Source organism: Phalaenopsis equestris, unplaced genomic scaffold (assembly GCF_001263595.1).
Source record: "Phalaenopsis equestris unplaced genomic scaffold, ASM126359v1 Scaffold232422, whole genome shotgun sequence".
In the NCBI taxonomy this organism is placed as follows: domain Eukaryota; kingdom Viridiplantae; phylum Streptophyta; class Magnoliopsida; order Asparagales; family Orchidaceae; genus Phalaenopsis; species Phalaenopsis equestris.
In genome coordinates, this window is record NW_018250387.1 from 50,499 (window position 1) to 63,788 (window position 13,290).

General features: G+C 34.4%; 1 protein-coding gene across 2 annotated transcripts in view; it reads left to right on the forward strand.

The window, feature by feature from the left end:
* The window catches only part of LOC110038303, a 55,393-nt gene extending 44,614 nt beyond the window's left edge, over positions 1-10,779 (forward strand). For both annotated transcript variants that reach the window (XM_020743096.1, XM_020743095.1), the window contains exons 8-11: positions 3,405-3,698; positions 7,672-7,762; positions 7,848-9,404; positions 10,344-10,779. In XM_020743096.1, coding sequence (XP_020598755.1) covers positions 3,405-3,698; positions 7,672-7,762; positions 7,848-9,404; positions 10,344-10,510 — 2,109 coding nt within the window. In that variant the 3' untranslated portion in view covers positions 10,511-10,779. The remainder of the gene's footprint in view (positions 1-3,404; positions 3,699-7,671; positions 7,763-7,847; positions 9,405-10,343) is intronic.
* The last annotated feature ends 2,511 nt before the right edge of the window (positions 10,780-13,290 follow it).

Genomic DNA, 13,290 nt, shown 5'->3' on the forward strand with positions numbered 1-13,290 from the left:
CTTACATAATGAGTAAAATGATTCTTGTTATGATTTTTTTTGACCAGTTTTGCGCTGGCTGTCGACTACCTAACACAACCCTCTACTTTTCACATCCGAGCTTGGGGCCGACAATGATAGTGCTAATGGAGGGGTGCAATATGAGGACTTCCTAGGAGGTCACCCATCATAGTACTACTCGTAGCCACTATGAGTATTTCTGAGGTCTTCTACCACTCTACCAACACGTTCATTTAAATTTCCTCCAATAAAAATTTTTTCTTCAAGAGGTATCATCTGTATTAAGTCTTCTAAGTCATTCTAAAATTTATCTTTAGACACTGTATTTAAACCTACTTGAGGAGCATAAACACTTATAATATTAAAAATCTTAATATCAATGATAATCTTAAGGACTATAATTCTATCTCAAACTCTATTAATTTTTACAACCTTATCTTTCAAACTGTTATCAATAATTACACCTACACCATTTCTAGTGCGACTCTTACCTGAATACTAAAGTTTAAAATTTGAATTATCATTCTCTTTAGTCTTTTGTCCAACCCACTTAGTTTCTTGAATACATAAGATATTAATTTTCTTATGAATCATAATATCAACTAATTTCATTAATTTTCTTGACCCGCATTCGCCCATAATGTGGGAACCCTTGCTTAACCTATTCTAATATTACTTTCATTAGTTTCATGAACTAACGTCTTGACCCGCATTTGCACATAATGTGGGAACCCTTGCTTATTTGACACTACACCCTGGCGTGCGCACCGCTTCCAGGGAACGCCCTAACACTTACATAATGATCAAAATGATTCATGTCATGATTTTTTTCGACCAGTTTTGCGCTGGCTGTCGACTACTTAACACAACCCTCTACTTTTCACATCCGGGCTTGGGGCCGACAATGACAGTACTAATGGAGGGGTGCAATACGAGGACTTCCTAGGAGGTCACCCATCATAGTACTACTCTCGCCCAAACACGCTTAACTGCGGAGTTCTGATGAGATCCGGTGCACTGGAGCTGGTATGGTCGCACCCAATATCTCTGTTAAATTGTAGACAAATATAAAAAATTTATTTCACACTGTCTGACCATCTGTACTCGCCTTGGTTAATTCCGAGCCGGATCGTGACACTTTCAAAATATGATATTGGGTCCATATATTGTTTACCTAAAATAAAAGTGGATTAACAATGTAAGTCAAACAAAATACTAATTGGAGAAATAAACTTTATACGAGAAATCTTGAAGATAGAAATTCACAATACTCTTTTTAATATCGAAGCACCAAAAAAAAACCTAAATCTCAAAACAATTCATATGAACATTAGCAATGCATGGGCACATCCATCTCATGCTTTTAAAATAATAAACATGCATCATAATCTTCTCCCAAGCTAATAAAATACTCGACAACAATAACGAAAGTGAAAACAAGCAGACATGACATTTATAACACAAACACATAAAATAATGAAGGCTCATCGGGTTCATCGTGATGAGCAAGTCATTTCAAATTAAGAATCTAGCCATTCCTTCTGCTATCAGGTGTTTGAAGAAACATCAATTAAGAATCTAGCCATTCCTTCTGCTATCAGGTGTTTGAAGAAACATCTTCATCCATATTGCATCTTCTTGGAACTTCTTTAAAGCTTTCGAGGAGTTAATGTCATCTAAGTCTTCTATCAAATCTAGGAACTTCATACATTCAACCAACAAAGATTCAGAGCTTTCATTAGCAGATCCAATTGAGGTACATAATTTATTTTCTATCATATCAATCCTTTTTTTCGAACTCTCACTTAAAACTTGAAGTGTAGAGGCAATCACATTTACAAGTGTTGTCTTCTTCGCATGTTTAACCGGTAATTTTCTTTTATTCTTCTCCTCTATAGGTTCTGTTCACTTTCTCCATTCTTATCTTCTTCTTTAGTGTCTGAAGGGATTCTGGCAGAAGGATGTTGCAGACTTTTAGTTGCAGTTGTGTCACTATAAATACGACAGAGAGACTCATACATTGAACATCATTTTCTCTTAAATATTGATCTAATATTAGTAAATAAACATTATGATTAATAAAAATGTGTAAATAATAAATTATAAATTTTGGATTAAATATAATCAGAAATAAAAACCTTATTTGACTTGGCCCATACATCTTCAAATGCAATTACTTGACTTGTGTTTCCGTTATAAAAATATCCAGTCTCTTTCAACAAATTTAAAATTCTCTCCAACGAGTTCTAAATGTATTAAACTTATTTCTCAATTCTTGCTTTTATTTTCTTTTTATAGATGATTTAAATTCTTGCATAATGCGTGACCATACAGGTGGACTAAAAGTTGTTTGAGTATTCCCATTAATGACTTCAATCTCCATTAGTTGAATAAAGATTTGTTCATTTCTATCTGACCATACAACCTCTCCCGTCATATCAATTTACATCACTTTTATCCATGGTTCAACTTGATACATGAGAAAGAAATGTTAATTTTCATTAAATAATTACTTTGATAGCACTTGAAACTTTTTTACATACAATATTAGCATCATTTCAAGGCAACTATTTCATATACGTAGCACACAACTCTAATGCATTTATATATATGCTATCACAGACAAAAACACAAATTGATCTCAAATAACCCCTTCGGTTTTCAATTCCTCTTTCGGTGGGTCCATTGGATATATTCTTTAAATATCATGTAAAATCTTTGAGTTTTTAACTTGACAATTAAGTTTAGTTAATGTCAATTACACAAGTACCCCTGCAATCTAAGAATAAAACTGTTGTTTTAGTATGAAGTTAGTGTTTGTGATATATAAAACTCATTTTGCAGATCAATGATGCATGTTTGCAACGAATAAATTGTTGCAAGCTACATGGTATTTTTCATTTACATGAAGTAACAAAGTTTTGAGAAAGCCTTCTGGTTGTGGAGAAGGTATTCAACCAGAATTACGGCGTTAGGATATTTATTGCCAAAAATTTTCTTGTATAATTCTGTAGACTACTCTTCAAGCATGTTGAGATTATAAGTTTTTTGTAATTCATTCTATAATTGCAGTCTCCTTCAAATTTCATTTCTATTTTTATGATAATATTATTTTCAACTTTATTGCTGTTTATTTTTCTGAGATGAGCATTTGCAGATTATTTTCTTCTACTTGGACAGGAAAACGGCGGCCTTTTGTGCATTATATTCATACATTAAGCTATTCTTACACGAATCAAATTGAGCTTTAATCTTATTTTATCTATTTCAGTAATAAAAAATAAATCACCTTCACCTTATCATGGTAGGTGTGCTTTAATGATTTGCAAGTCTTCTATGTGTCCTGGAAATGATAACAAGAGATGAGAACAACTTGACTGCTCATGTTTAAAATGAATTTACAGATAAACAAGCAGCAGGGCATGGTCTTGCAGTCTGCTGAAGGAAAAGAAAACCCATCTGCACCCTCTTCAGTTGTGCCTGATGTTGATTATGGTAACATTTCCTTCAATACATCTGTTCTCCAAAAGGTCAACGAAGTTTGGGAAGAGGGGAACCCAAATGACTCTCTCCACAAAAAGAAAGCGGGGCCTGATGGAGTGGATGCAGCTATAAAGGACCATTCTGCATCTATTTTTGATAAGTTTTTTGGAAATGCATTGGTGAAAAATTCTGGAAGTTTGGAAAGTCATATTCAGGTATTGTTCATATAGATTAGTTGGTATTCTTGTAATCATTCTGTTGTTATGTATAGTCTCTTGTTATATCTCAATAGGTTGGCTTCTCTTGAGATGTATACTTGCACCCAGAGTCACATCTACACGATTAACTTTTAAGGTGGATAAATTGTGACATGGGATTTTGTTTTGATTACTACTTGAAAAGATGGCATTTACCTAAGAAAATTTTTATTGACTTAAGCGGTTGATATCTTGATCATAAGGATCTTCGATTGAGTCATCCTCATTTATATAATTTAAACTCATTTATTTTCTTGGTGATTCCTTCTTTACCATTCGCAATTGGTTATACTGAATGTTGAGTTAACTTCGTTACATAAAATTAAACCTTCTTATTCTTTCACATTAAATCAACCTCACATCCTTCATATAGCATCATTTATTCTCAGATACACATGCCAGAAGTATCTAAAAACCACTTTTGTTAACTTGATCGTTCGGAGTTAATCTCCCACTCTCTCCTTAGCGAGAGAGTGGGATGAGCGTAGATTTTTTTCTCTTTTGAGATTTTCACACTTATTAAATTAGAAAATAGAAGTTGATGCTGCTTTGAAGAAAATTAAGTCTGCAAAAGTAGCAGGTTTTTATGGTATTCTAATAGAACTATGAAGATATTTAGGAGATCTAATAATTTTTTTGCTTACTAAACTTATAAATTTATTTTAAAAACTAAAAAAAAGTTTGATGAGTGGATGGTCTATTGCTTAGTATTTGTATGAATAAAGGGGATGCATAGAAGTGTGCAAATTATAGATGAATTAAGTTAATTTGTCATACATTAAAGTTATGAGTTAGAATAATTGAACATAGGTTATAACGTGATGCATAAATTTCTCAAAATCAATTTAGATTATGACGTGATGCATAAATTTCTCAAAATCAATTTAGATTCATGCTGGACAAGTCTACTATTGGAAGTTATACATTTTATGAAAAGTTTGATTGAGAAGTATAGACAAAATCAGGAGGATCTACATATGTTTTTTGTTGGTTTAGAAGAAACTTATGATAAGGTTCAAAGAGAAGTACATGGGGGAGTTCTAAAATAAAAATGTGTTGATATTGATTATATTCAAGTCATTAACGATATATACACAAAATTTGTTACTTGTTTTCGTACACAGCAAGGATTGACCTGGTATTTTCTTATTTTGGTTGGATTACATCAGGGATTTGCTTTAAGCCCATATTTTTTTTCTTTTGTTATGGTTGTTCTTATTGGTCATTTACAAGACACTGTACTTTGGTGTATGCTTTTCATTGATGATATCCTTCTTGTGGATAAGACTAGAGGGAGAGAGAGTTCAAGAAAAACTTGATTTATGGAGGTCAAGCTTAGAATCCTATGGCTTTCATTTGAGTAGATCTAAAACTGAATACATAGAATGTAATTTTAGTAATAGTAAATCTAGTGGTGGGGTTGTAACAATTTGTGATCCAGTCATTAAAAGAAATGAACGTTTTAGATATCTAGGGTCTATTATTTATAGTGATGTTGATATAGATGGAAATCTTATTAGTAGAATTCAAGTTGGATGGTTGAAGTGGAGGAATGTATCAGGCCTATTATGTGATAGAAAAACATTGCTTTGACGATGAAAATTTTATAACATGGTGGTAAGAACTGCAGTGCTTTATGGGGTAGAATGTTGGCATGCAAAAGAGAAGCATAAAATTAAGTGTTGTTGAGATTTGAATGCTCAGGTGGATGAGTGACTTTGCACTTAGAGATAAAATGCGAAACGAATTTATCTATGAATGGTTTGGAGTAATTCTAGTGATTGACAAGATTCGAGAGAGTCGCCTTAGATGGTTTGATCACGTTAAAAGTTGACTATTTGATCACTCTATTAGGAGAGTAGATGTTCTAGATTTGACTTATGTTAAGAAAGGTAGAGGTAGACCAAAAAAGACTTGGGCATGTTCTATAAAAATGATCTTAATTTATTAGAACTAAATGAAAATATAACACTCAATAGGACACGAAGGAGTAAAAGGTTTAAGGTAGGCGACCCTACTTAGTGGGATAAAAGCTTCTTGTGTTTGTTGTTGTTGTTGTATCATAAGGTCAGATGACAGGACCCTCTTACTGAACTTTCATCATGAATTTGCGAGTTTATTTTGTTTGCATTATATAATCTGCCATTAACACAATCAATGTATCAATTAAGCTAGGGATGTTATTTAACCTCTGCGGCACATCTTGATTCCATGAGGATTATTTTAGAATATATTTATTCTAATGTATAGAATGCATCACATCTTCATTGTAAAATTGCTTTGTATTGCACTTCAAAATATCAAAGGCCTGGCTTTGTTTTCCCTCATTGGAGCTCTTCAGTTTTTCTATTTATCATGTCTTATACTTGCTTATCTTATTAATTATCTCTTCTAAGCAGAATTCTTTGATCTTTTAGTCTTGATCCGAGTACCTAACTGCCGTTATATTTTGTTTTCATCTTTTTTTTTTTTCAACAATCACATATACCATTCTGCTTTCTACTTGAGCCTACAAATTTTTAAAAGATAGGCCAGAACCAGAAGTTTACATGTATGGTATTGTCTTTAGCTCATGCATTTTTTCTTTTACCATGAATATCCAAACTGTACCCGAAAAAAGTGTTAGATCAACTTTTTTTTTTCTTCCAAATATCCTTATGATATTAATTTTTTAGGTTTTTTCATTGTTTAATAAATATCTTTCACTTGAAGTTTTAAACTTTGTATGTTAATGTTTTCTTACTTTTCCTTGTTATCAGTTTACCATTGAAAGCCACAAATTTTCAGGAAACAATATTAAATTTAATGATTCAAACATGTACTGGGCCTGAAATTTTTTCTGTAGTAAAGAGATAGGATGTAATGCTCTCTAGATTTTGCTAGCAATTCAATGTCGGGCTGAAGAGGGTCAAATAAGATTGGATTTCTTGCACTTTAGAAGTATACAAGGTAACGGTCTATCTAGTAGAAAGAAATCAACAATCTCTTTGAGCCACCCTGAATACTTTCTATAAGCAGATAGGGATGGCTCACCTCTTACACAATTGTGAGTTTTTTAATCCAACCTCTTGCACCTTTGTGAGTTTTTTAATCCAAGAATTAGAGAAAGGGTAGTCCTACCTGATAGGTCAAGTTGAAAGCAAAATGGTACATATCATTGTTAAAAAAAGGGTGAAAACAAAATATAACAGCTGTTAGATACTCGGATCAAGACTAAAAGATCTAAGACCTGCTTAGAAGACATAATTAATTAGATAAGCTAGTATAAGACGTGATAAATTTAAACACTGGAAGTGTTCTCATGAGGGATAACAAAGCCAGGCCCGTTGCTATTTTGAAGTGCAACAAGTAGCAAATTTACTATGAAAATATGATGCATTCTACAAATTAGATTAAATGTATGAATTGAATTTAGTGGAAAGAGGAACAGACTTTTCTCTAGCAATACTCGTCTGTTTTTAGACCTAGGTATGGTGGTCAAAATATAGCATAGGGATGAACTCTATGCGAGAGACCCTGGATTTTGAATTTAAAAATACTTTTGATGAAACAAAGTTGCTGAGTTAGTCACCATTTTTCGCATTAATGATTTTGTTTAGCCCTGGCACCAAAAAGGTCATTGACATATACATTAAAACTTGGCTATTGCTTTTGCTCCAGTAGTTTATATATATATACTGGGTAAACTCCTTATATTACTTAGGGAAAATGCACACCATTAGTCTCAGCTTGTTTAAGTTGATATAGTGGAATAGTAAGGTGCCGGTACAGTGAACTTGTTCTGCATGCAGTTTACATTTTTTTTTTTTTTTGGTTTTAGATTTTCTTATTTTCTGCTGTTTTGAGATTGTTCTACTTTAAATTAGCATGATTTGGTTAATTTTCATTTGCTTTAATGTAAAAAATTGTTAACCTTTTGTATACTTTCCAGAATCATGTTCACAAGGCAGATGAGGAAGCTTGGACTCGTGTGACATCTGAATCTTCCAAATTTGCTCACTTTTTTTACGATGAAAGTGAAGGTCAGCTTATTGATATACCTGCCATAAAAAAATGATTTTGAGTCTAAATTCAAACATAACTTATTCTGCTTCCATGGCTTTGCAGATAAAATTTCTATTGATGATAAATCTTCCAGGGACATACTTTCATTAATTGTTAATAATGATAATTTTGGTTCACAAGTTTATATGTCCTCAAATGAGGAAACCACTGAAAAGAATCAATCAAGCCTGCCTTCTGAAAATACAGCAATTCTCCCCAGTTCTTCTTCGCCTTCCCCAATTACTGGAATGTTTTTAGAGTCCTACCAAGGTGTTGAGCAAAAAACTTGTGCTGTGCTCACATGTGAGGACCTTGAGCAGTCAATATTGGCTGAAGTTAAAGACCGATGCTTTATTATGCCATCTTTGCAGGAACCTTCTACTGCTGTTGATGCTAATTCTGAAGAGCATAAAGATGTTGTAAATGACCATGCATCCCATCATCTTCTCTCTATCTTGCAGAGAGGAGCACACTCTAAACGGTCATTAGAATCTCCTGGGCTAGATGTTAGTGGAAACCATGATATGCTTGCCTCTTCTGATGTAGAGTCTAGTCTCAACTTTCAGCTTACTGATAATGCTTCTACTAGTCTTTCTGAAACAGAACATAGCTCCGAAAAACGCCTTACTCTTGAAGCTTTGTTTGGGGCAGCATTTATGAATGAGCTGCATTCAATGGAAGCTCCGGTCTCAGCTCAGAAAATTTCTGTTGATAGGGCTAATAATGACAATGCCATCCATTCTCATGGCTTAACATTTTATCCCTCGGATAGCCTTACTTCGATTACCAATGAGCGACATTCAAAGAAAGTCGTCTTTGAAGGAGAAATGTTGCAATCAAACATTTCTACGGAACATACTAGAGCCCGTAAGAGTACAGAAAATTGGGCAGGTTACAGGGATACTCCTCTGCATGCCTTTAAATTAGGTGATTTGCCTTTTGAACAGGCTGCTGGAGATATCCATCTGCCTGAAGAGGATAGCTTGATTTCTCTCAATGATTCTCTAGATTCTGTGCCCTCTGATTCTCTATGTTTTCAAAAAGTGAATAGAAATGAGTCACTTGTACCTGAAAAGATGGTTGGAGATCTCAGTGATAAGTTACTTCATGCTATTCTTAGAGTTGGAGAACCCACAAGGGAAAGTGCAGTGGATTTTCCTTCTCCTATACATGCTGCTAATGAATTAGCTGACCCTGGTGGCGATTATCATCATCTGCATATCAGGCCAACATTACAGTTTCCTCATCAGATGAATCATGTAAAGCCTTTGTTGGCCGCTCATTCGGATCATCCCACACTTAGAAATTCTCAGATGAATTTTCGTAGTTCAGATGTCATGCATCATGATCCTTCTCATCCTTTTGCCCCGAAAGTATTTGCTCACCACAGTCACAATAGCAGTAGCGGTCCACATTTTGAACCTACCGCCCTTCATCATATGCTACAACCCATGCCATTTCCAGGAAATTTCCCATCACATAATTCAGTTCATGCTTTGCCACGGGTACAACATCCGATAAATCACATTGCTGGCTTTTCACACGAGATGAACAACCTACATGTGTTTCCACAGCACCACCGGCAACCTAACTATGGAGGCCATGGAATGGGGATTCCTGGTATAGTTCATAGCCTTTTAATTTTTGAAGCATTTTCCCCCCAGTTTTGATAGAGTTCAAGGAAAGGAACTAAAACTCCTCATTTTTATGTTTTTTTTATGGCTTATCATCGAATTCATCAAAAATATTTCCAATATTTTTATTTCAGGACATGTATTCTTGTTGTATATTTGTATTTGATTTCTCCAGTGCCATCTTAACTCAATGATGCTTGTAGCCCCTAGATTTCAATCCATTAGATTTACATGAAAATTGATGGGAATGCATAGATATTTTGAAGCGCTTGCTTTATTAGTATTATAATTTAGCAAGCATACAATTTTTTTTTGTCCCCATCAACTTCTTTAGCTCATCCAACTGTTTGAGCTCGGACTTATAAAATTTCCTGAAATTTTCTTGTACTGGTGTTATTTTATAAGGTTTTAATGGTATTATGTGCAAGCCTGCATGTGTATAGACTGAGATGAACAACTTGTTATCATGGTTTTCACTTCTTTGCAAGAGATTGCCAATCTACATGTGCACTATATTTTTTTTGCTAATTCTTGGCTAAATGTTTGAAGTTGAATTGCATACCTGATTTAATTGTACTTTTTTAAAATTCTTTTTGAAGCTCATATGATATTCTTCTATTAGACTGCGCTTCCGGGAAATTTATTTTAGTAGTTTAAACTCTGCTTTGGTTTGTATCCTCATTTTTCCTAACAAATAATGACTAGACTTCTCGAATTTATGGCACCTGTCATTTGATATTTCAACAATATTGAGTGATATTTACAATATTGCCTTCTTTGACTAAATGTTTTCTAGATGCTCTAAACCACTAGATTTCTACATATGAAGCATGTCTGAAACATCAGAGGTCAAACTGGTTATACATTTTGCGTGCGGTTGAGGTTATGATGTGTTCATGTTTTGACTAACCTCCTCTATTTGCAGGACAAGGTGGTGTTGGTGCTGATGTTGGGAGGCAATCTCAGGAGGCATTCGAAAGGCTGATGGAAATGGAGATGAGAGCTAATGCGAAGCACTTCCATCCTTCCATGGCAGAGCTTGTTCCTGGAATGTATGGTGGTGAGTTGGACATGAACTTGCGCTACCTGTGATATGAAAGCTGTGAATTTCTACCTGTGATATGAAAGCTGTGAATTTCTAAGAGCTCTTCATATTCAAGATTAAAAAAAAAAAAAAAAAACACAGATTTCTTAGATAAATGGTATTCTGTAGGTAAATATTAGGACTAGGAAGGGGAGAAAAAAAATATTGCAATGACCTGTGATGTTGCTGTGATTTTTATTTTACACAACTGGTTCTTCTTGTCTGTGTCACTTGAGGAGCTTTATTAGTTGTGCAAGTTGCAGGCTTGCTTCTCTTATATCTTTTCATGCTTTATTAGTCTTTTATCGTTCTGCATTCAAATGCGTTTTCTTTGTTTTAAAACCTTATTATGTTGTGTTTGTATGCTTCTTCCTTCTCTAAACCGCACGCATCGTGGGCTTGATAGGCAGAACTTCTTTAAAGAAAAGCCATCATTTTTTCGAATCGCATTAATTTTCAATTCATAACTAGTCGTGCATTTTTGTGATTTGTTAATTTGCTAGATTTGATTCATTTGCGACATGTGATGGGTTCTTTTATTTTCCTAAATTATATTCATGTGATGAGGATTATTTGGATCGATTTATTCATTTTATTTTGTCTATTTTCATACGAAATCATATTATTTTGGAAGATTTTTACGTACCTACCACTCAATTCTTATATATTTATGTATGTAACACCCACAGTTCAATTTTTACTTGTATACAACCTCACCTATGCTTGAAAAGGTGTTCACTTTTTTCAAGTTAAAATAATGGCATTTTTTGGGATTCGAGAGAGATTTGGGTGTTATAAATTTAAAATGCAAAGTTTAGGTGTTAGATGTGTAAATACATTGGAATTAGGTGGTATGTATGTAAATACCCATATTGGTTTTTATAATTCAATATGCTACATTTTTATTAATGTTTGTAAAGCTTATTTTTGTTGTGATTCAGTAGAGGGTGATGGTGTTATAGTTGGCGGCATATTAGATGACGTCAAGTGCAACTTGGGTGTGGTGATTGTTGATGGCAAGCAGGGTTTGACCATTGGCCGATGCCGGGGGTTGGGTTGATAGCGAGTTCAAGGTTGTTTGGTAGCAACTAGGGTTTTGGTGGTTAGGAGTTTGTATAAATAATATAGCTATCTCCCTTATTTAATTTGAATTATTTTTAAAATAAAGATAAAAACACGTGCAAATTATTGATATAGTATAATTGTTCATAGTTAAAAAGAATAAACAATATGAGTTTGATCTTGACTATAACCATTTAACTTTCCCTTACAAATGATGAGAGCCAGAATATGTAAAATTAAGAAAATAAACAAGTTATTCAATTAAGTTTCAAGCCAATGATAGGGGATCAGCCGATATTTTATGTGGGCTTAGCAACGAAGAAGAGAAGATTATAGCAGCGGCCATTCGTGATCATTCTTGTTTAAAGAATAGCTTTGTGGTTAAGAAAAACTCATCTGGTAAGTTGCAGAGGGTCATTCGATTGAATGCCAAAACAAATCTTTTTCTTGGCGGAAGTTGAGCTTTAATAGCAATTTAGAGGTTAGTAGCTAGTGGGGTTGTCAAAAATACTAGTTCACGAAAAATTGGTGTTTGGTTTGTTAAGAATTTCGAGTTTGAAGTTTTCGTTTAGCGAGTTGATTACAAATAATTTTTTTAAGCTCAAAGTATAAATAAAACTTGAATAGCCATTTGTTCAATTATATTCGGCTCATTTTAATTCAAATAAAGAAATTATAGATATTATTTATGTAATAATATATTATTGTATATTAAAAACATGTCAGCACGAATCTTAAAAAAATCTAACAAACTTGGAAGATGTGATGTGGCAATATGGGACCCATTGAAAAAGTAACTCACGAGGGACCCAGGAAGCCATCCTTTAATCTAAAGCCAGGCTACTCATGCAGCTGGAGGGCCCCGAGACGTAAACTGGTTGGCAATAAAAGCCGAGTGGCAGAAGCAACTAAGGACTTCTCAGAATTCGAGTTAACCAGTGATATACACTCCTATTGGACGAGTTCCCTGGCGTGTTAATTAGCATTGTCTGTCCGACTTCACAGGATCAGCCGACAAGCTACACTCGTGTTACTAGTTGATCAGATGACCCTGCTTGAACAGTCGGCTGACATGGACGACTGCCTTATCTCAATCATCCAACTTACCAGATCAAAAAACATAAAGGGTCTCTGGGCCCCTCCAAACAAAATATACATAACGCCCTATACAATCCCTACTAAAGTAGGTGTATCTATGTAATTTCGTACCATGTCTCCTATTGTACCTATGTATAGGTTTGACCCCTACTATTACACATTAACACGCTCTTTATTCCTCTCTCATCTATGTTTCTCTCTCTCATTCTACGCTTTATTCCTTAGGTTTGACCCATCAAAAAAATTTGTATTCAACATCCAAAAAGGTGCGGTGAGCGTGAAATCATGTCATCAAGAAAAAGAACACACTATGAAGAAGAAACTCATACGGGAGACATGGGAAATATGGACTGTACTAGAGATTTTGTTCAATAATGAATCCAACAGTTAAGAGACTAGATGATGAGTCAAATGGTGGAGTTAACCCGAGCAGTGCTTGGAGAATGAGAACAAGTTCCTTAGAGTAAAGCCATCAAGAAGAAGAGTCCAAACCCCAAGGTCACCGAGCGGCTCAGAGGTCAAAGAGATTTGCGAACCCCTAGTTCCAAGATATTGTTGCGTTTGCACCAATAAACATACAGTGATATGGGCGCATTGAGATCCACTGACAGACATATATATATATATA